The following is a 24,386-nucleotide window of genomic DNA, read 5'->3' on the forward strand; positions in this document are numbered from 1 at the left end:
CTACCCTTGCACGCTTTTGGTCAATATTCAAATATTTCAGGATCCATTTTGCAGCAATTTTTCTCACGTCCAAATTGACGTGAATTATATGATGTACGCGTTCGTATGAAATATTCAGTGCGTCAGATATACGTTTTAGCCCAATTTGACGGTCTGATAAAATCATGTCATGAACTGCATCCATATTTTTGGGGACTGACACATTAACTGGCGTTCCCGATGGGCAACCTTTTTAAATTCACAATTTTGGTGGACATTTTTGTCTTTCAATTTATTGTGTAACTCTGGTTTACTTTTTTGACGTCAAACTTTACACTGACACTTCTAATAAATTATTGTTCTTTGCTACGGTAACGCAATATTTTGTTTATGCATGGAACTGGTCTAGGCTAACGAGATATCAATACATCCTCGTATATTTAGGCAACCTAAATATATACTTTTTATATTTAATAGTCTTATAAATAAAAACAATATTAATTATAGAATATTACAAAATAACTCTCATCTGGTATAGATAAAAACTTCACATTGTTGGTATCTTTTAGAAATATTGTGTAAGAGTTCAGAGCATATGTGGCAGGATACATTATTTTGATGATCTGACTAATTGCTAAATTAGAAGATGATGTGTTTTCATAATTGTATACCGAATATGTTTAATTTATATATATAAGAATAGTAAAGAAGGCTTTGCCAGCTATATTATGGGTAATTTTTTATTGGGAACGTGGCAATGAAACACCAAAGTGGACTAACTTTAATATATTTTCCTAGCTTTCGATTACTCATGTATTCATCGTCTGGGACTGAAATTATGGTCAAATACAATATAAGAAATATGTATAAATGTATAACAATAATAAAATTCTACTTATAATAATTAAATAAGATTTCCGGTGATTTTTGATATTATTAAAGCTTGTAAAAATTATATATATATATATATATATATATATATATATCTTCAATTTCTTATTTCTTAGACCTTTTGATATATTAATGCATCTAAATGTTCTTGATTTTAGGTCTGTTCTGTTTCAAAAAATTAGTTTGATAGTTTTTAAAAGAAAGATAAATTTTGAAATAGAAGAGACCTAAAATCAAGAACATTTAGATGCAGTATTATATAAATACAGGGTGAGTGGGGAGGAGCGCACCAAACTCTAGGAGTGTATTTTTCACGTGAATTAATGTAAAAAAACTCATATGGTCTTATCCGATTTTCATTTTTTTTTTCAAGTTATAGCATATTACAAATAAAAAAATCACATAAAAAATTCCTTAATCATAGCGTTCTTTCAATAAATGTTCAAAAATACCGCCATTGACTCCTAAAAATTTTCTGCTTCGTCTACGAAGAGCGTTTGTTGTACTCCCAATTGATTCATTCCTTTCTTCTTTAATATGGGCTGCAGTATTCTCAATTCGTCTAATTAGTGCTTCCCGTGTCTCCACTTTTATTTTGTAGAGTTCATTTCGCATCCAGCCCTATAAACAAAAATCTAGTGGTGTGAGGTCTGGAGATCTTGCAGGCCAATTAATGGGATCTCCACGACCAATCCAACGCCCTTGAAAACGTTCGTCCAGATGTTGCTTGACTTGACGAGCGACATGTGCAGGTGCTCCATCGTGCAGATAGTACATCTGTATTCTAATATTTATAGGAACATCCTCTAGTAGGCCTTGGAATTCATTTTGTTAAAAATTTAGGCAGTTGTCTTCTGTGAGACAATTCTCCAAAATGAAAGGGCCAATTAAATAACTGTCAACACTACCACACCACACGTTTACAGAAAACCGATGTTTAAAATTGCTTTCGACTGTTGCGTGGGGATTTTCGTCCGACCACACATGATAGTTTCGAGTATTATTAATGCCATCACGGGTAAATGTAGTTTCATCCGTAAAGAGTATACTCGATACAACACGATGATTATTATTTATCCACCGACAAAACTCCATACGGTTAGCGTAATCCTCTGGTTGTAGGTGCTGTACTCTCTGTACGTGATAAGGATATAAGCCTTGTTCGTGGAGTGTGTTTATCACCCTTTTTTGTGGAATTCCCAATCGAGTGGCAATTCTCCGTGAGCGAGTAGATGCATCTTCTTCTACTAGATGTAGATTATTTTTTACTTTTACCAAACCTTGTCGAGTAGCGCGTTCAGATGATACTTTAGCACTGGGAAGCTTACCAGTATCGCACAATCTGTTAAAAACTCTAATAAATACGTTTTTATCACGATATTTTTGGTGTGGAAAACGTTGGCGAAACCATAAACAAACACCATATTTGCATATTCTGAATTTGAATAAGTATCTGGCATTTTGCAACACTAACAATCACATAAATTCGAAATTAAACGTTCAGTTACTGTTCACTGTACACTGACAGTTCATCAGAACGTCAGAATTATCAAATGCCTTTGAGCAGATATAAGTGGAAAGCTAGATTTTTAATTACTCCATAACTTGAAAAAAAAAAAATGAAAACCGGATAAGAACATATTTATATCAAGAATGAAAACTTTCATATACAATATGCTCAATTGAAAAATAATTAAATAATTTGACGAACTTCATCGTTTAAAATATTCTGCTCTCTATATTCACCATTGATATTTTACATTTAAACTGGTAACATATGACTCAAACAAATTTTTCAGTGGCAGACTTTCGGAAAGCCCCAGTAATAGTGTGGACGCTGTCATACAAGATAATGCGCGAAGAAGTACCTTAGAATCGGATAGTGATATCGAACACGAACAATGGGAAAGTTTAGAGGAATTGAAAAATCTTCCTCCTCACGAGAAGAAAAGACAAGATGTGATAAACGGTATGTTTTTATTTTTTGTATACAACAATTTATCAAATGTGTGTTGAAATTATTTAATTTTAAATTAAAATTAAATTATTATTATCAAATTAAAATATAGTATATTGTGCAACAAGTGCAAACTTTTCTCACGAGTGTCGCAAACACACGAGTGAGAAAAGTACTTTCCCCATATGTTGCACACTGTTTCTACAACTGCACAAATTGAAAGAATAAAAGTAATGGAAATTAATGTTTATTTTTATGATTAGTAAAACCAAAATAATACTAAATTATCCTCTTAACTGTTAATATTATTAAAAATTGTAGTTGATTGTGAAATTTTTACAATTTTGTAGAGTTAAACCCGGAATGTCATTTCATTTTATTATGTTACGTTAATTTTAGATGTTGAAGGTTGATCATTCATATACGGTGTATTTTCTGTCTCCATTTCTGTAAAGGGTTCGAGTGGTGTTTCAATGGATTTTATTAGCAAAGTTAATTTTATTTTAAATAGAGTATTCGACGTATCCTTCTGCCACGGTACTGGATTGCCATCCTTCATAGCGCTATAATGTTAATATGTTCCCTCCTGCATTTACAAAAATTGTTGCCGAAGAACGTCTGAAGCAGTGACCTGTGTATAGATGGGGGTTTTCCAATTTAAAAAAAATTGCAATTGTCTTAGCCATATTACCGAATTTATTATTGGCCACTACCTGTCTAGTACATTTTCCGTGTTAGTAATTTAAAAAGAAACGTATTTCGGGCAAATCAATCGGTCGAAGAGCAGCATATTTTTTATATATCTCATAAAATTCTCCCGTTACAATGAAGGTTCTTGGCTTTTTTGTGTTATCTAATTTCCCACGTAAAGCTGAATTTAAATCCTTTAAATTATTGAATCTTAACTTCCACAACTTCTTTCTACGACATGCCCCTGCTATGCCTGTAGCTACTGCTGCTTGCAAATAAAAAACCAGTTTTAAAATTTTACAATAAAATCCTTGCTACCCGAGAGTTTTGAACTCAGGACTACTGCTAATTCATATATTTTCCCGAAATTTCCGGCAACAAATCTAGAGTTGCTTTTTTCGATATCTATGGTGGAGTATTATCAAAATCGTCACTATCAATATTATAAATTGGTATAATTATGTCTTACTAAAATAATATTTGATGGAAATTGCGATTTTTATCAAACTACAAATGAAAACTACCCATAGAATTTAAAAAAACTTCCATAATCTGACTGTTGTGTCAACTATTTAAAGTTGACAATAGCCAACGAAGTTTTCGTCGATTTTTGTTGATTCTTCATATAAATGTATGTGGTGTGGCCAAAGTGCCGTGCGAAGTAATATTTATCACAGTATGAGCAATATGTGAATTTGAAATTAAGTTTGCTATGAGAAATAGGTCACTTGTCATAGTGATTGTAGAAAAAATATATTGCTTTCACTATACTTTCCATTTTCATCGTATAATCTCCTATTATATATGATTTACTGTCTCATGATTTTCTGTGTAGTATGAATACCTCTGGTGGTAAAAATTTTGTCCTGTAATTATGTAATTTTGGTTTTTACCTTTTTTTCATGTTTTTTTATTATCATAATTTATAACTATCACTACTGAAGTGTGTATATTAGTACAATGGGAGTAAATTCAGTATTAATATTATCAATACCTCTAGAACTTCCAACAATACTTACAATTTTATAAAACTATTCAGTATTAATATTATCAATACCTCTAGAACTTTCAACAATACTTACAATTTTATAAAACTTTCTTAAATAGATTAGTTAATTTTACAAATAGCACTTAGCATTTTCATGTCTAACTGTTATTTTGATGTAGTTTTAGAATTATTTGATATTTTTAATCTCTCCTTCCCTAATCCACTAAAATATCATGTGCCTTAAGAAGTAACCTCATGCTGAGAAGCATGAGAAGAAAAAAGCAAATATATTGAATTTAGTATACTTAAAATCACTTGAACGAATTTTTTCTATTTGATTTTATCATACCTGAATGCTGTTCTTAATCATTGGTGGTAATATATTGTGCTTTCTTTTTTAGAACTCTTCCTCACCGAAAATTCGCATGTTACAAACCTAAAAGTTCTCTACTGTATCTTCTATAAGAAAATATTAGAGAGCCATACTTTAAAACCAGATGAACTTAATTTAATATTTGCAAATATTAAAGAAATCTTAGATCTCCATACCGAATTTAACAAAGAAATGAGGAAGAAAAGAAGGGAAGAACCCATCGTGAGAGAAGTGGGTACTCTGTTAGCAAATATGTTTGGAGAAAAATATGGAGAGCTGTTGAAAAATGCTGCAGCTAAATTTTGTGAAAGGCAGCAGATGGCATTAGAATTTATTAAGAAAAGGCGGGAAAGAGACTCCAAATTTGATGCCGTTTTGGCTGAATGTGAAAAGAAACGGCAATGCAGGTATTGTAGATTATTTTTCAAATATTTAAACTCATATTTGAGTTACAATTAAATACCACCAAAAATTTAATTTATAAGTTTATCAATCATTAGTATTATAATATTTATTATTATGTATTCAAATTGTAATCACTATTAGATTGCCAATACAAAGCTTGGATTAAACGGACCACTATTTACATGTCACTGTAAGGAAGAATGTTTAGTGACCTCAGTCTTAGTAGTTAGTTTAGAAATGAGCTTAATGTGTTGAATATTAGATTAAAAAAGGATATGTCATAATAATTCAAGAATAATGTAGATGTTTCAAGATTCTTGTAACAAAGTTTTTAATAAAATAAAAATAATAAAAAGCTCCACTGTGTACTACACTACTCTTTATTGATAAAAGAATAAAATACAAAACATAAAAAATTAACAGGTTATGGGTCCAGGAAAAGCCCTAACCGAAAAAGTGCCAGAAAATTATATATTTAACTTTTGAAACTTTATTTTTAAAAACTTTATTAACAAAAAACAATTTTAATAACGGAGTTATTTTTCAGATCCTGTTTTGTGCTTTTTTTCTTTCTTCAAATTCATATTCATTCTTCTTTCTTCTTTTCTACAATTTTCTGATTTCTTAAGAATTTTCCTTTAAATTTTTGAAGTAACCAAAATATTGAAATAATTACACAAGTTATTACTATTACTGAAAATAGTCCAATTGACTCAAGGGTTTGTGGATTTTGTATTTCATGAATCGGTTTTATGTTTTTTGCAATTTTATCTATTCCGTAAAGTTTCTGAAAATATATTTTACTTTAATTCGGTGTATTGTACATTTGATTGTTTGTAAATTTAAAATCTTTTAATTTGTGTATTAGTTAAAAAAATCTCGTTTTCTATTTCAATACTACAATTTTTTGGAATTCTAATAATTGATGGATGTTTTATTTCTAAATAACGGTCCGAAGCACATTTGGATAACACTTTAGTTTATAAATTTGGAATTACTAAAATTTCACTATTTGTCACTTGTTCTACTATAGTTTCCTGATATCACTAACAAAACAGTTTGTAAGAGAGTAGCCATTTAACATTTCTATAGTATAATTGTCTTTGAGTTTAAGTTTTTCTTTGCAATATTTTTTTTCCAAAACGGGACGTTTTTCTTTAATCAAAATTACTTCTTCTGGATTTTTGGCCAAGGTATAAATATTTTTTTATCTTGGATAATGGGATATAAGTGGACAAATTATTCTGAAGTTTTTGTTGATTATATTATAGGGTTGGTTTATTATAATAATGAATTATTTGTTGATGTAATGATATTAGTAGATTTACTTCATGAATTTTTTTTTTCTGTAAAATATTTATCGCGTTTATCGTAGCTTTCTTCATCATCTGGATCGAGAGTTCCTAAGAGCCATTTGTCTATTTTTCCTATAGGATTTATTAAACTTTTTTTCTAATCTAATATGTGGATAAATATTTTCTGATTTTCTAGCTAAAATGTCAATTAACAGTTTTGTTCTGCTCATCATTTGTTCAGCTAAGTTATGGTATGAAATAGGATTTGTTGCATTTACTATTTCTTAAAGAATAAAAATATTGTTTTAGATTTTCTGTTTGCTTATTAATATCTTTTAAATCTATATAATGTATAAAACTATATTTAGAATATATAAGTCTATATGGTCCTAAATTTACTGGTAACAACAAATTTATTTGTGTGATTTCTGCATCTTCAGTTTTAATCTTGTAAATCATTAGTATCATTAACATTACCAATTTCATTTTTCTGTAACAATTTTTTAGAATTAATTTTAGGCTTTCTAATTATATTTTTATGATAAGTTCCTTTATTTATTTCTAAAAGTATACCAGAGTCTTTTGTAATTTCAGCCTTTTTAAATTTAGGTAATTTTTTATCTCTAAATTTTGTTCTAATATATGGTATTTCTTGGTTTGAATATGAGGGTGAGTCAGTTATGTTTTCATTTCTTTTACTTCAGCGTTTTTATCTTTAATTTTATCCTATAATAATTTTGAAGCTTCTTTGTGATTCTGGATTTAGTGTGATATTACCAAATGGTCGTCTAAATCGAAGGGATCATCTGGATTATTTATATGACCTTTAATTATTTTAATGTTTCATTAATTGATTTGGTGTCACATCTTTATTTGTTTCTCTTAAAAAACGAATATGTTCAATCACACTGGAATGAAATCTTTCGACAGGTGATTTTTTTTTTGCTGTGATATAATGTAATTCAATTCTATGCAATTTACAAAAGTCATGCAGGTAATTATTCTTGAACTCTAAATCACAATCAGCAGTTATCTTATACAGTAAACCGTGATGAGTAATATAATTTAATAGATTATCAAGAATGGAAACTCCAATTACACTTGAAATAGGATATGCTTGACTGTACCGAGAGAATGCATCTATTATTGTTAAGTATGAATAATTTCCTATTTTGCAAACATCGATATGTATATGATCAAATGGTTTATTTGCTGTTGTGGCTAAACTAAATTGAATTACTGGGGGATTTCTATCGTACTTATTCTTCGGACATATTTCACAATTGTTATCGAAATTTTCCATATCTTCTGACATTTTCGGCCATAATATTTTGCACTTAATGAATTTTTAAGCTCAATTTTTTCTCTATGTCCTTTTATACATATGATAATACTCCATCTTTTCTTTTTGTTCTTCAATGGTCAAAACATCCTTAACAACATTTATACAATAAACAACTTTGGTTGCAGCATTTTAAAAATATTTTTGTATAATTGAATTATATTATTTTCTAAATCTCTTCTTGATAAGATTACAAACAAACGTATGTTATCGAAATATTCCTCTCTTTTTGCTCTTATACTGCTCACTTCGCTGCATGTTAATAATATCTGATTTTTATAGGTATTTAGAGATCTATTTGAAATTGGCATTTCTAGTATTGGATTTTCTAAGGAAGAATAGATAGTTTCTAAATCAGAATTTTCTTGCATCAGTGGTTGTATTTGAATATCAAATATAATATTTATTTCATTATGATTTTTATTATTTTTTATTTCTTTGCTTCTTACAACTTAATTCATCTAAATATGATAAATCCGGTAACAAATGTATATCTATTGGTTTGTTGTCATCTGGTAAAGTTTCAATTTGTCTTTGAATTATCGTCAATGTTAACATCTAGTGATTCTGTTTCTAAAGCATTCATGTCATAATCTGGTTTAATTCTTGATAATGGATCGGCTACAAGATCTCTTCCAAATAGGTATGGTCTAAAATATTTACAAGTCCATACTATTGCTAGTAATCTTGTTCAATGGTCTAATAATTCACTTCTGTATCATTTAGAGTCCTTGAGGCGTATGAAATCGGATGTCCATCTTGTGATACAACTGCACCTATTGCATATTTTGAAGCATCAGTGGTCAATTCAAATTGTTTGTTAAAATCAGGATATTTTAATAATTGTTTACAAGTATTTAAATAAATTCTTTTGTATGATCTACTTTTTTATCTTTCTTTAAGCATGTTGTCATTAGTTTTATTATTTTCGCAAAATTCTTAATAAATTTGTGTCACAATATGTCCAAGAAATTCCACTTCTTTCCATAAAAATTCACATTTATCCAATTGGATTTTCAAATGAGCTTATCTTAATTTGTGAAATACTGCTTGTAAATTTTGAATGTGTTCTTGCAAACTTGTACTAAAAATTATAATATCATCCATGTATACTAAACAGATTTCCTACAATTGTTTTAACATTTCATCCCTGACTCTATGAAATGTGGCGGGTAAATTTTTTAAGCTTAGATGCTTTCTATAAATTCAAAAGAAAGAATCACATTTCAAACTATTAACTTTCTTAAAATTTGATCTACAGAGCCATCAAATGAACATTAAACATCAACTATAATTGATTATATATCTTCATATTATATTATTATTCTATTATTACAACTAATTTTTTTTTTGTATTTTTAGACGGTTACCTTTCCAAGGAATTTTGCCAACACAGATGCAGAGGCTTTCAAAATACCCACTCCTCATAGAAAGGTTGATCCATAGCTTGGAAACAAACACGGATAGTGATCAAGTACAGCAACAAGAGGAGCTCTCCAATTTGAAAAAAGCTCACCAAATGTCTAAAGACATCTTAAATCACGTTAACGAAGCGGCTAAACTGGCACATAATAAACACAGATTGGAAGAAATACAAAAGCATTTGGATACTAGTGGTTTTGAGAGATCTGAACAGCCCATAGCACAAGAATTTAGGACTTTTGATTTAACGAAATTTAGGTATGTCACTATATGTTTTGATTTACTACAACTCAAAATAAGTATTTGGGATAAGGCTATCAAATAAAATGTCAAGAAACGTTTTATCAATAGACATTGGCTTTTGGTAGTTTTAAATAAGAACAACGGACCTATCCGAAGGCCAATGTGCGCAAAGGCTCCTTATCGCCAACTAATTTAACTATAACCCTTTTTTTTTCATATCACTAAATACCAATCTTATATTTTTTAAATTTTTTTATAATTTCTCCATTAATTAATTTCGACCAACTCAAATTAAAATATAGGGCAATCTGAGGAATGTGAATTATTTGTTTAGGAAATCCATGACAAACAATACAAAATATGCGAGCAATTGGACTTATTTGAGAGTTGTTACGAGGAATCTATTGCACACATTTTCTTTTTGAATTAAACTTTCTGGAACAGCTTTAGCAATGGCAGAGCAAACTTCACAAGGGTTATTCGCAGCACTCATCTACACAATCTATAGCAACAATACTTAGATTGAGATAAACATTTTTTTTATATAAATTTTAAGATTCAGCAATGATTTTGTGTGATGTTTAACAACAATGCTCTACACTATTGTTGTGCTTAAATGTTTTTCTGAGAAACAGAAAAAGACACTTTATTAAATGGAAGTACTGCATTATGATTAAGCGGAATTTTCTCTACAGCTAACTTAGGCAAATGCATACTTTTTTCCTAAGAACACCTCTTTCATTATTAAATTGAATGCCCTGTCCAAGACAGGATAGTTGTTTTAAATCAATTTATTTTTTTACCATACATACAATTAATGCAAAAATAACACAAAAAATATAAAGGAAATAAAATAATTTCATAAATTTTTGCTGGAAATGAAGTTCTTTTAAAAATTTTACTGCAAAACAAATTTCATAAATTCATATGGAAGAATCAAATTTACTAAATTTTTACTGGACAACAACAAATCTTGTAATTTCTTTCCGGAAAACAGCCAATAAGCCAAAATGTTCATAGGTCAGTCAAATCTCATAGACTGGGAAATACTACAGCTAAGGAGAGAGGAGTCAAACACTCTTTAAAGCCTGATAGAAGTCGGAGTTATCACAGATACAACACCGACAGAGTTTTCAATCCGGGTTTGTAAAGAATACTACTGCGAGGTGTACCCAAACAAATAAGACTGATAAGGCCTTTGTAAAGTTTAGTAATAGTACTGATAAACAACAATTTATGTGAATTCGATAATTTTCCAACTTGCTAGTATCATTTTTACAATTTTATGTCAGAATTGTGCTACATATTATGAATTTTGGAATTTGAAATAAATCCTATGATTTTAGAATTATTTAACTTTCATTTTTCAGGTTAATTTTAGAAGGTGGTATGCAATTGAGGCGGCCTAATAAACCAGTCGTACCAGTTCATATTTTACTTCTAGAAGAAGCAGTTATTATTCTCCATAGGGATAATGACAGGTTTCTCCTCAAATTTTTCCAGTCAGGTTCTGCGGCTCAACCTCAACCACTTTCACCTATCATCAAAATGAGTATGCTTTTAGCGAGGGCTAATGCTGTATGTAAGTATCAAATCAATTAATAATTGATGTAGTAGAAATGATGCTGCAGATCATTTTCACCATTTCTCAGCTCTTTACCCTTTTATTCATGTTTTTTTTTTAATTCTAGATTTAGTTTAAAAAGTAATGAATTATTTGAAAAATATATTCTTGATATTTCATTTTGGCTTTTCCTAGTTCAATTTGATCAAAAAGTGGCTTTTTTGAATTTAATTAAGCTAAATTAACTCCTCCTGGTGTAATATGGTACTAAAATATGTTTATTACCATAAAAAATTAGGCTTATTTGGTCAGATATTAGAATTTATTAGTTTTAATTGTCATTTAATTGACTGAGTTCTAACTAAAAAATTAACTCATTTTGGTTTTCAGTGATAATAACTTTTCATGGTTCAATTTGGTTAATTTAAAGCTTTTTAAAGTCTAATCTGAAAACATACTGGCTTTTCTTGATTTATATTTGGTCACAATTTGGCTTAGTTCTTAGTTCAATACTTTTCTACTTTTAATTTGATTGAAAATCTTTTGATTTAATTTGTCAAAAAAATTTGGTGCAAATTTAAATTTTAAAATTTTAATCTGTCAATAATTTGGTGAAGAAATGTTTTTTTTTTATTCTAATTTTGCCTAATGGTCTTTTCAGATCTATTCAGATTAAAAATTGCTGTTCTGAGTTTAATTTGTTTACAAATGACATTGACATATTATGATAATTTTGTTTTATTAAGTTATTAAGTTAGGGGTTAATTAAATTCTCAGATTATTGCCTTATCAATCAGTAAATTAGCCGTCAGGACCGTTATATTCGCAATTAGTTGAGAGACCAGAGATTTTGAAACAAGCTTAGCAATTTTTTGAAATAGAACGTCATATATCATGGATAGGGATCATGCCTTGGTTGCAATTTAGGATGATTGTTGTGGACAGTGCAATTCTCTAAAATATTTTTTGTTACTTAGCAAATATATATATATATATATATATATATATATATATATATATATATATATATATATATATATATATATGTATTCCACGTCATGGCTCATATTTTTTGAAAGAAAAACTGTCTCTCTTCACTAGGTTTTCCTCCTTGAGTCCTTTGAAAGTAAGAGTTTTAACAGATAAACATTCAAAAAGTGTCTGGTTCATGAATACTAAAAATGTCTTGAGCGCCCTAGTTTTATATCAAAATCTACAATTTGTTGAGCCAATCTGAGGAAACTGCATATTCCTCCCAAACTTTTTTTAACATATGTAATTCCATTTTTATTCTTGAAACTGCGTTTATTATAAATATATATAATTATTTACTATAGCAATGCTGAAAACTTTTAAAATATTTTTTGTTTTACAGGCAAGAATGCACTTTTTCTTGTTAATATGGCAGCCAACAATAGCCAAATGTACGATCTTATAGTTGAGGATGAAATTAAACGAGAAATGTAAGTGATTAGATTATTTTAATTAAATCTAACAATAATTTTATATATTTATAAATTTATCAACCACAAAATCAATTGATTACTATCAATAATTTCAATTAAACTTGAAATTATACTGTAAAAAATGTTGATGCCGGGTAGTTACGCATAAAAATTTAAAGCAATTTACAGTACATTCAAGCTTGTTTATTTAAAATTTCACTATCAACAATTCGTTAATTATTTGCAATAGACTAAATGAATGCGTTCAATAGGCCATTCTATTAAGTAACATAAAATGAATGCCAATAATTCTGATATCCGTTAATTAAGGTATATATATGATAAATGCCCAGTAATTATATTGGTATAATTATTGTTATTGTTAAAGTTGATTTTATTTAAAATTTCACTTCAATTATATCAAATATTTACGGACCAGGATAGCACATTTCAGCACAATTCTCAAGAAATATTTATCAATTAAATGGAAAATTCCTACTATTCACAAAGTTAAAATACTTTTTACATGTATATCTATTATTTCCTGAAGATAACCTTTTATTGTCGCTACAGACTAGTGGTATCAGTTATAAATTTCTATATTTAAATTTAACAGTATATGATGTTTCAATAACTAGTCCTGACAACAAAAGAGAAATGTCAATCAAAAATTTATTACTTGTCCAATTAGTTTTATTCTTTTAATCATATATTATTTATGTGACAATACTATTTGCTAAAATTCTTCGAAAAAGAATCGCCAGAAAAACGATTTATACCAAAAGTTTCTTCCAACTCCAGGACTATTATACATTGTCACATCATCGATATAAGTTCGGAATAAAATAGTGGAAATGTGACTTTTTTCAGCCTTGCCTTCTTGATCTGTTTACATTCTATCAAATGGTAATTAGCCTACCATTAAGCGTTAAGGTTAGTAAGCCGAAACATTACTTTTTATTTATATGTATTTGTGTTACATTATAGTATTCTTTTATGCAACTTTATACAGGTGAATTATTGCCATTGCTCTGCATATCTAAAGGTCAGTCATGTTAGTTATTTCGATGTATAATTCAATGATATTCTTCACATTTTTCACAAAATTGAGAAATGGTTTCAATTCACCAAAATATTGTAAAAAAATTTACATGAAAATGTAACGGGTAATTTTGGAATTTTTAAATATTAATAAAGAACTATCATTATTTACCAAAGTTGATAAACAAAATTTTGATCTATAAACTATGTTTATCAAATCATTTGGTTAATAGACATTGAAAAATTCTAGAAATATTACAAATTCACCTTTCTAAATCCATATGTCCTTAATTTCTTATTCCATATGTCACCATAATATATTTAATAATCATTTCTCAATCCTCTTAATAAGAAAATTCATAAAGCCCGGTGTCCATATACTCACTAAATTTTTACTGTTAGGTGGCGAGTTTTATGAAGAGTTTATTAAAATACTATATTGGAGGGCTACAGAGGTGAGGCATTCGAGCTGAAGCCCTCCCTAAAACGTCTAAAATTTTTTTGCTAGAACGTAAATTTTATATAATTAGCTTGAAGCTCGACGAATAGATTCATTAGCAAGAATGACCTAATTCCACTACTACATGTCTTCAATTGTATGATATCAGTTGACGTTTCAATACTTTAGTTACATTTAGTTTGCCTGCAATCAACATGAAGTATTTTGATTTTTGTGCCCACTCCATTTATCTAGTTTCATTGAAATGAATGCACACTATCGAGGACGCAGTCCTTTCACAAAATTTTATCCTTGTTTAACCCCTTCCTCCTTAAAAAAATCTCGCCACTGCATCTCACTGCTCGGTTCGCGTTCGGTTACATACATTTTTGAACACTCTGAGTAAGATCTCTGCTCTGAATCATGAAAAAGAGTTATCAGATTTGTTTTGAATTTTGACGTTTCATTTGACATTTCAATGCTTATTAATTACAAATATTATTGGACAGTTGTTTGTACTTATTTATTGTGTGTTGTTTTTGAATATATAAAATAATAGTTTTATTTCTAATGCATAAGATCTGACAGTATAATACTTACTACTTCCAGAAGTAAATAAATGATAGCCAGCTTAAGTTCGAAGGTCTCTTGTTACACAGCAAATAATCATTTAAAAAATCAATTCGTATACTTTTGTAGGACTCCATAATTCACAAGTTACTGTTGTAACCAGCTGACTTCAATTATTTTGGGTTAAGTTTTTTTAAGTTATTCGTTCACAGTTCGGCAATTACCACGATCAATCTGTACATCACCTGATACAAATCGCTTTCTGCTGGCTATGTTCCGCTAACATTATCGGACGCAACAATTGATATGTGATATATAGCTAGATAAAAGCATACTTAGGAAACTCGCATATAGCATCTGTAATTGAATATCTCTTTTGTGTCTTGGAGTTACAGAAAACTTTTTAGAATAAAGCAGCTATTAAAATATCAGGTATTATTACAGCTATTATTTTTACTAAAACAAACAAATGGTTAAGTGAATCACATTTTTATTACATGTGTACATTTTTCAAATGAATTGAAATATATACCAACAAATTATTTTCCGTTAATAAAAATCTATATTATATTTATTTATTTTTATATTTATTGCTTATTTTTGTTTGGTCAAGATCAAAATATTTCAAAATTTACATATTTTTATTTGGCTTGTTACTATTAGAAAATAATGACGGACGTTTTTGTTTTTAAAAAGTTTATAATTGATTGTAACAATGCTGTAAAAACTAGATGATAAATATACTTCCCAACAGGCGTTTAAAATTATCTCACATAATCAAATTAAATAGTTTGCCGTGTTTTTTGATAAATAAAATTTTTACTTCATAATTGAAGACGAAGGTCGGGGGATTTATTGAACACATAAAACTTTGATGTGTGTACATGTGCTTTCATTTATGGAAACGAGAAGGAATTTTACAAGTTAATTATTTCTGATTATGAAGCTTTGTTTTGAAATGTTTCATGAGTGGAGTAGATTTTGAATAGTTATTAGGGAAAGTCTGACCTATTGTAAGAAAATTTGACTATTATTAGGTTGACTTGGGAAACAAATTTTTGTAACTTTTCTTTGATAATGAAAAGTAAAACGCGAACTCTTGATTGGGAAAAAATTTTTGTAACTTTTCTTTGATAATGAAATTCAATTATAGTGCAGTTGTATTTTTCACTTATTGATTTTAAGTATGTTTTATGTATAAGCAGTAATTTTATTAGTTCACAATTTTTGAGAATCATAATAATCTTTATCAAGTAAAATCATTTTCTCAATATCATACTCCATGTCGTTGATTCAAAAGGCTTCGAGGAACAGAACAAATTAGGAACATTTAAGATGTACCTTCAAATACATCTGGAATTCAATATCAATATAGTGTATTAAATTGTTGTTGCTTGCTATCATTATTTGTTGATCAATAATTTTGATTTGACCTTGTACTCCTATTTTGAAAAGAAAAACAAGTTGTTGAAACTAAACATGTTGCATCTCTAATCACGTATATTTACAGTAACATCTGAAACGTTATGTTTGTTTGGTTTAAGGTAAATGTAATAGAATTATACTATAAGTAGCAGGACCGTCCTTGATAAGCATCGGACAGGTCAGCCCGCTGTTTCTTTTTTTGGTCCAGTCACTTTTAGTTCGTGTTCTTTAACCGATGTGAATTTTTTTTCTCCGCGATGAGATAAAAACGCGCACCATCAGTGATTCATGGTCAAATTGTATAGTACTTGTTTTCACATTTTCTCAATAGTTTATTCTACATTAATTAATCGATTCTTATGTAAATTTTTGTATTCAGTGGTATAAAAATATTGTTCCTTTCGTGAAACATACCACATTTGGGGATTATTTTTAAATCTCATATTTCAATCCACCAGGGACACTTAATTTATTATTTTTTGTGTCAAAATACTTAAATTCCAATGTAGATTATAATCGCTTTCTGTTAAAGTATATCTACATAAATTTTCAAAAATTTATTTAGAAATTATCAATGTTTGTAGCCCTAGTAACAAAAAATTTTGTGATTTTAATTATTCTCATGTGTCAATTCTTTCCAATATTTTTTAAAACGTGTACGTGGATATGTTTCCAAAATTTTTTTGTAGGGATTTTACAATGGTTAACTAATATATAATAATAGTAATAGCTTTTAGCTAGTAATTTGAGTACTAATTCTAAATGCAATGCAGATGTTTCAATTTGCATCTCTCAAGGATAAAATTCATGTTTAGTATAATCCATATTAGAAAAATCATGGACTTGCAGGCTTATCTAATTATTCCTGTAAAAATTTAAAAACAATGATATGTTGAACTGTTTAGTTCTTATTCTATCTAATTGTACAATCTGTATAAATAAATGAAAATAAATATGTAAATGTTGAAATACTCTAGAAAAGATTGTTTTAAGTCCAATATTTGTAAATATATAGAGTGTAGTAGATTGAGTTGTAGTAGAATAGCAGGTCTGCAAGTAAGCATTATTTTAATTCAAGAAATCAGTTTTTTGTCAAAAACATATTTATTTGGATAACTGTATATTAGCGTGTATATCATAAATTCTACGAACCAATAAATTTCCATTTGTCCCATTATTTTGAAAACAATAAAGTAGCACTACACAAAAATTGTTTTTGATTAACGGGGAATAAAATAAATTATGGTTGTATCATACCCTAATTGTATACCATATTGTTTTATATTTAAAATAGTAACTTAACAGCATAAGTGTGAACAATAAAAATGTCGTTTATCCGTCCGCGATCGGGATCAGCTTCGTTTCGATGTTCGCAAAAACCACCGACTGTGGAGAAATTCGAAGGTAATGGAGGAAAACGTGTTGAAAGAAGAGGGAGTTTGACCTTAAATGTTGCTTCTATTGTTTACGAAAAAAGGAGAGGCAGTTTAATTGCTAGGTAAAGTAAATAAAGTGGTTAAATTGTTTCTAATTCTTAAGTGAATCTGTTATTATCGACATGTTGGGCAAGAACTTTCCTAAATACTTAGCCATGCCTAATATTCTTAATAGTTCAGTTTTATCTTTGGGTTTTGGCATCTCTAGAATCGGTTTCACATAATTTTTGTTCAGTTTGACACCTTCTTTTGAGTAAATTTCACCGACCTGCACCTTCAATGTCACCAAATATTTCATAGTTTTATATTTGAAAGACTTCAGAGGCTGAGCAAATTCCAAAAGGTAGACGACAAAATGCATACATTCCAAAGGGTGTTCCAAAGGCACAATATTCTTGCCTTTGTTCATCAATTCGAATTTGGAAGTATCCGTCTTTCATACCTAAAACTGTGAAATATTCTTTATTATTAAGTTTAACTGCTATTTCCTCGGCTGAAGGAATCAAAAATCTTTCTCGTTTTATTGCTAAATTCAAATATTTTGGTTCAAGACACAAGCGCAAATCCTTATTTTTCTTTTCAACTATCACCAGAGGGTTCAAACATTCAGTTGGCCTATCAATTTTCCTTATAATACCTTGTTTTCAAGATCATCAAGCTTAAGTTTTAAACTATCATGCAGTGCAATTGGAATCCGTCAAGTGGTTGAACTGCTGGAACTTCTCCTTCTTTTAAAGTAATGTGATGTTTTCAAGGAAAAGAATCAAGACCCTTAAAAACTACCGGGTATCTTTTAACCACATGATCAAGTGATATAAATTGACCAGAATCTTCAACAATTGAGTCTACTCTTTTTACTAAGTTTAAATCATGCAATCAGCACAACTCAGTAGTGGCAATTCATTATTATCACAAACTGCAAAGAATATGTTTCTAACATTGTCATTAACTTGACATTTTCAAGTGATTTCTCCTATTGGAGCGAATACGTAATCACGACTGCCATACGGAGCTAGTTTGACTTTAGATTTTTGCATTTTATCAAGAAACCCCAGTTTTTTAACAATATTTAAAGTCAAAATGCTTACTTCGCATCCTGTATCTAGCTTAAATGTTACTTTATGACCTTCTACAATAATTTTCTTCAACCATGACAATGGTTTCTTTACACTACTAACAGAACCAACTTTTCTTATAGACTGAACATATAACTCATTTAAACTGCTCTCACAATCACTATTTTCTTATTCACTATCACTGAAACTTTCCCATTTCTTCTCAGAATGGTTAATATTATACTCTTTTTTACACACATTCGCAAAATGATTGCGTCCCTGACATTTTGCACATGTTTTATTCCAAGCAGGACATGAATTTTTCTCTTGATGTACATAGCCACAGAATTCACATTTCCCTTCTTTTTTTTCTTTCACAAAATGCTTAGATTTTATAGAACTCACACTAGCTTCATTCTGCAAAGCCTTCAGCTGTTTTTGACTAACTTCTCTTGTACTACAGATGTTTATTGCTTGTGTCAACTTTAGATCAAATTTTCTTAACAATTCTTCTCTAGTGCTTTGGTTGCAGATGCCCATCACTATCCTATCTCTTATGAATTCTTCTAATAAATTACTATAACCAGTCGTTTCTCCTGCTGTTCTTAATTCTGTCAGAAAACTATTGAAACTTTGTCCCTCTTGTTGCGTTATACTGTTAAATAATAATCATATATAACATTTCTCTTTGGTTCACAGTGATCTCTAAATTTTTTCAAGACATTATCAAGAGTTTTCTGGGTCTCCGGTAACGGATGAAAAGGGTTAAATAAATCAAGACCATCATCACCAACTAAGTTCAATAGAATTGCAACCTTTTTTTCATCATTTTCATTGCTTAAACTTGTAGCAGTCAGAAAATTTTGGAATTTTTGTTCAAATTTTTGCCAGTTATCAGCTTGGCTTCTACTTACATCGCAGCAGAGTCCTTCTTACTAATGTCTAAGTATGAATGTACGAAATTTACTCCAACTTTTTACACCTGACACCATGTATGATACCAGGATCCGAGCTATTTTGTTAAAATAAAACTAATCTGTGAATGTCGCACCACATGTATTTATTAAACATCTTAACCAAAGCTGCCGTATTAGAATCCTTTTTTCTAAAGTACAAAACACTGGCTTCAACCCCCCCATGCCTGTTAGGCCAATTAATTGTAACTTTTAATTGATTCGTTCAAAGGTGGCGGCATAGCTATGAAATAAATATATAATTGATTACCTATATAATATATTTTTTCTATTTATTTTGGTATTTCTTTATGACTAGAAACTGTGTCGTAACTACCTCGAATAATCTTCCAGTTGCTACAATTCTCTTGTTCTAGTCTTGTGTTCGTTTATTTTCATATTTTTTGTTATCTATAGACTGTCACTGTATATTTTTAAGTTTGAGTTTAAAGTTCTCTCATCTTCTGCCATTATTACTATGTCATCTACATATAGTATCTCATATCGAAATTTTAATTTCTACCATTCTCCAGTAATTGAGTTTATACTGTTTTATTTGTCTTTTTCTTCTCATTCCTTCGTTTAATACTATGTTAAATAATAATGAATTTGGTAACATCCTTACCTCACTGGTTTTTTTTGTTTCGAACATATTTGAGAGCTCGTAACATCATGTATTGTTTGTTTATATCTCTTACTTTATCCATTAGTTTTTCTCCAATTCCACTGTATTCCAGAATTTTCCTATGTCGAATGCGTTTTCAAGATCTAGAAAACAAAGGTATATCTCGCTATCTTCTCTTATCGCTTTTTCAGCTATTTGTCTAATATTGAAGTTGTATCTGTTGTGTATCTTCTAAATATAGAAAGACTACGATGCCGAACAATAATTTCTTGAATAAGTATGATTACCCGCATTTTTTCCTAAATTCAATTTTATTTCTCAGGAATTGAAAAGTATGTTGGATTAAAGGTAATAAACAAATGTAATGTAATTATTTTATGGACGGTTTCAGTGTACACGTGTAAGACTAAAAAAATTTTTTTCCAACACCTTTCTGAAAAATCTGTATGAGTTATAATGGGAATGCTAACGGAAATAAACTTTTGATTATTTATTCGATTTACACTCTAATAATCCTTGAAAAATTTTGTTATTGATCCCGAAGTTTGTTTTATCTTAATTATTGAATTTAAATTGTGAAGTAGAATTTTCCGAGAATCGTAAACTTTTGATTTATGCACGGAAATTGTTTGGCATTCTCTTAACTCATGAACTATAGAATGCATGTTAAAAAATATTATTCTGCTGAAAAATCAATAATGAAACTTGTAATATATTGAAAGGAGAAATAATAATATATAAAAGGGAAATTTTTGAAAACCTTGGAAGTTATCATTTGGCAACAGTATTTTTTTGTCGATTATCAATCTTATTCTAAAATAATCTTGTTTTAAGCTTTTTGTTAATATTAATAAAATTAGAAAATAAACTTTAACATTGTCAAAAAGTTTATGGTCTTTACTCACATTTAGGTGTATATAAAGGTCTTATTATTGAACTTCTTTTTAGTAAACTTGATCGAAATAAAAGCAAGAGGCAATACTACAATATATATACAATATAGTTTTCTGGATAAATTATTTCGATTTTAGGTCTCTATCAATTCAAAGTTTGGTTTAAAAGCATATAATATTGACGTTTACACTACTTTCAGTCTTTATCAAAATATGATTTGATAGAAATATGTTTTAATAAATGAATTTTTCCTTAAATGTAAAAACGTCTCAAAAATATGTAGCAGCCAATATGAAATTATTCGAAAGTTGCATTAAAATTTATAAAATAGAATAATAAATTTCATTCAAATTATTTAGGTATTTTTTATTATTGATAACTTTTTTTATGTATGTGAACCATTTATAAAAATTTTATTTTTCGTGCGTTTAATTTATTTTCTTCTTTATTTTTTCTAATTTTGTAAAACCACGGCAACGCTGTGATCAATTTGTATAAATGTAACTATCGTGCAAGACACACACTGTACAAACTATAAAGGCCCGTTTACACGAGCTTAAACTAACTAACTAAACACTTAACTAAATACTTGCTCACTAAACTCGTGTAAACGGGCCTTAAGAGTTGACACGTGTGTCAGAATATTGTAAAACATGATAAATTAAAAATCATATTCCAACGAAAGTATAGTTTCACTTATTCATACTTGCAATTAATAAGTAACAATAACATAATTAAAAACATTTTCTGGTCCGTCGTGAGTCGGATGTGTGAGTAAGTCTCGTATTACACCAATTTTCAAACAAATCAAATATAAACTATAAATTATATAGAAAGAATCCACAAGTTTGAACCTATTCCAATCTCCCAGTCAATATCAATTTGGTCGGATGTGCCAAGCTAGAATAATACAAGATCAGTCCGATCCTATTTGTATCTCTATTCACCATTGTCATTAAGGTCGTTATTGCTGGATCCTATTTTTTTGAATTCTTTTCGATTTGTACCAAAAAACTATCAGCCATTCAAGTAATATTTTCAGGGCCGGATTAAGATTTATAAGGCCAGGGGCTGAAGTAATGCGGGGCCCCCTTAAGGAATTCGGAAACCCGGAAAAATTCACAAAATAATATCAATACCTTAGATTTGTGGTATCAACACATCAAAAAATACAGAATGATTTCCAAATGATGGGGCCCTCTTGGACCTGGGGCCCGGGGCTATAGCCCCCCAAGCCCCCGGCTTAATCCGGCACTGATTATTTTCACACACAAATCAAATTAGATACAATTAATAATTACTTTGTATTATAATGGTTAATGTAGATATTAAACAACTTATTAGAAATGGGGGATTTATTAAAAAACTTTTAACTAATTTTGAAAAGTATATCAATTCAATCAAGGACGGTGCCATCTTACCTTATTTAAAAGATATTCAATTACGTTATGACAATAATATTAATCAATTCATGAATTAAAAATATACGAGAGATAATAGAAGAACTAGACCGACAGTTCGATGAACAGGAGCCTTTTGAAAACAAATACTATAGTAATTTATTATTTCAAAAAGAACAGGTCCTGGAATATGGTAACATAGTAAATTGTAATTAAAAAAATAAAGTAAAGTTCAATGGTTACAATTTTGAATTTTATGTGAACAATTGATTCAAATACTTCTCTAAATGGTACTCAAAAATATAATTTTTAAAATGGTGCTCTAAAAGGTTATGCAAAACGAGTCATCTCTGGATGTGATGAATCTCAAGACTATCAGAGAGCTTGGCAAAAACTTTGTGATCTCGATAAAAAACAATTCCCAATCTATATTCATCGAAAGCACTTTTCAATATTAATCCTATTATTAAAACCACATTCATGCAACTCAGAAATTTAGCAGATGACATTTCAAAACATATTACAGCACTTAAGGAATGGAGCTTTTCAAAGAAGCCCTTTAGGGTATGCCTATTATTTTAACATTTACAATAAACTTGATAAAATGACTCAAAATAAATGGAAAGAATCTTTTACTTCTTCTGAATTACATACGCTAGACAATTTTCTAGAATTTTTCAAAGAAAGATAAGATGTATTGGAATCTTTGGAAGAGCTTCATTCTGAAGCTAAAGTACACACTAATCATAATCAATCAAATATTCAAGTTCAAAAATCGCCAAAAATACAGGGTGGCAGTCAAATACATTTATCAATTAATAAATTAGCATGTAACTTTTGCAAAGGTAACATTATATTTATATAGGTAATGACTTTTTAAAATTAAGCATCAATGAAAGATGGGACAACTTCAGTTGTATTTAAACTGTCTGGAAATAGGACATTAAAAAGAAACGTGCAATTTAGGTTACTGTAAGGAATGCAGACCAAAACACAATACATTATTACATAATTTTAATATAATGAAAACCATAAAACAAGTTAATCAATGCAATTTTAAACTAGTCAAACTGTTATTCAGTGACTAACAATTCTATCTATCAAGATTCTTCAAATGTTCTATTATAAACAAATTCAATATATAATCAACAAAATAATTACAATTCATCTATTCTTCTATGTCTAGATGCTCAAACTATAATATCATCAAGCACACCAACAGAAAAAGTTGATATTTCCTCAATAAATATTCCAGACAACCTTAATCTAACCAATCCCGAATTTAATTTGCCTAATCAAATCGACATGATTATTGGGGTTACTCTCTTGTGGAACCTTTTATTGGAACACAGAACACAAAGTTCTGCAGAATCATTTCCGGGTTAATTTGAAATTGAATAAAAATATCTTAATTAGTAATTACAAAAATTCTGGGAGCTTAATGAGATGTCTATTTCAATGCCTGAAGATGACCTTTTTCTTCTATTCAAAGAAACCACTTCACGTCACCCTAACGGCCAATTTATTGTTAAACTTCCATTTAAAAAGCCACCTTAAATATTGGGTTATTTTGAAGAAATAGGTATTAATAGATTCAAGGTTAGAAAAAATTTGGATCAAATCCAGAATTTCATAATCTTTACAAGAATTTCATTCATGAATATATACATTAAGGTCACATGTCAAAATTATCAAAATAAATTAACAGCCCAAATTACCACTTTCCACATGATAGCGCTTTCAAAGAAACAAGTATTACAACAAAACTTAGAGTAGTTTTTGATGTAATATGTAGAACTAGTTCAGGATGGTCTCTCAATGACTTAGAGTTAGTAGGCCCTAAAATTCAAAATAACATCTTTGATATACTAGTCAGGTTCAGACTACAACTACAATTAGTAATTTTGAGAGACAACCGAAATGAAGACTTTTCAACATACCAACATCATCAGAG

The 24,386-nt window shown here is 29.2% G+C and overlaps 1 protein-coding gene across 5 annotated transcripts in view; it reads left to right on the top strand.

Moving 5' to 3' along the window:
* Positions 1–24,386, top strand: part of LOC130890798 (rho guanine nucleotide exchange factor 12) — a 234,869-nt gene that overhangs the window by 191,527 nt on the left and 18,956 nt on the right. For all 5 annotated transcript variants that reach the window (XM_057795119.1, XM_057795122.1, XM_057795120.1 and 2 more), the window contains 5 exons: positions 2,670–2,839; positions 4,907–5,285; positions 9,283–9,600; positions 10,956–11,167; positions 12,525–12,612. In XM_057795119.1, coding sequence (XP_057651102.1) covers positions 2,670–2,839; positions 4,907–5,285; positions 9,283–9,600; positions 10,956–11,167; positions 12,525–12,612 — 1,167 coding nt within the window. The remainder of the gene's footprint in view (positions 1–2,669; positions 2,840–4,906; positions 5,286–9,282; positions 9,601–10,955; positions 11,168–12,524; positions 12,613–24,386) is intronic.

This window comes from Diorhabda carinulata, chromosome 2 (assembly GCF_026250575.1).
Source record: "Diorhabda carinulata isolate Delta chromosome 2, icDioCari1.1, whole genome shotgun sequence".
In the NCBI taxonomy this organism is placed as follows: Eukaryota; Metazoa; Arthropoda; class Insecta; order Coleoptera; family Chrysomelidae; genus Diorhabda; species Diorhabda carinulata.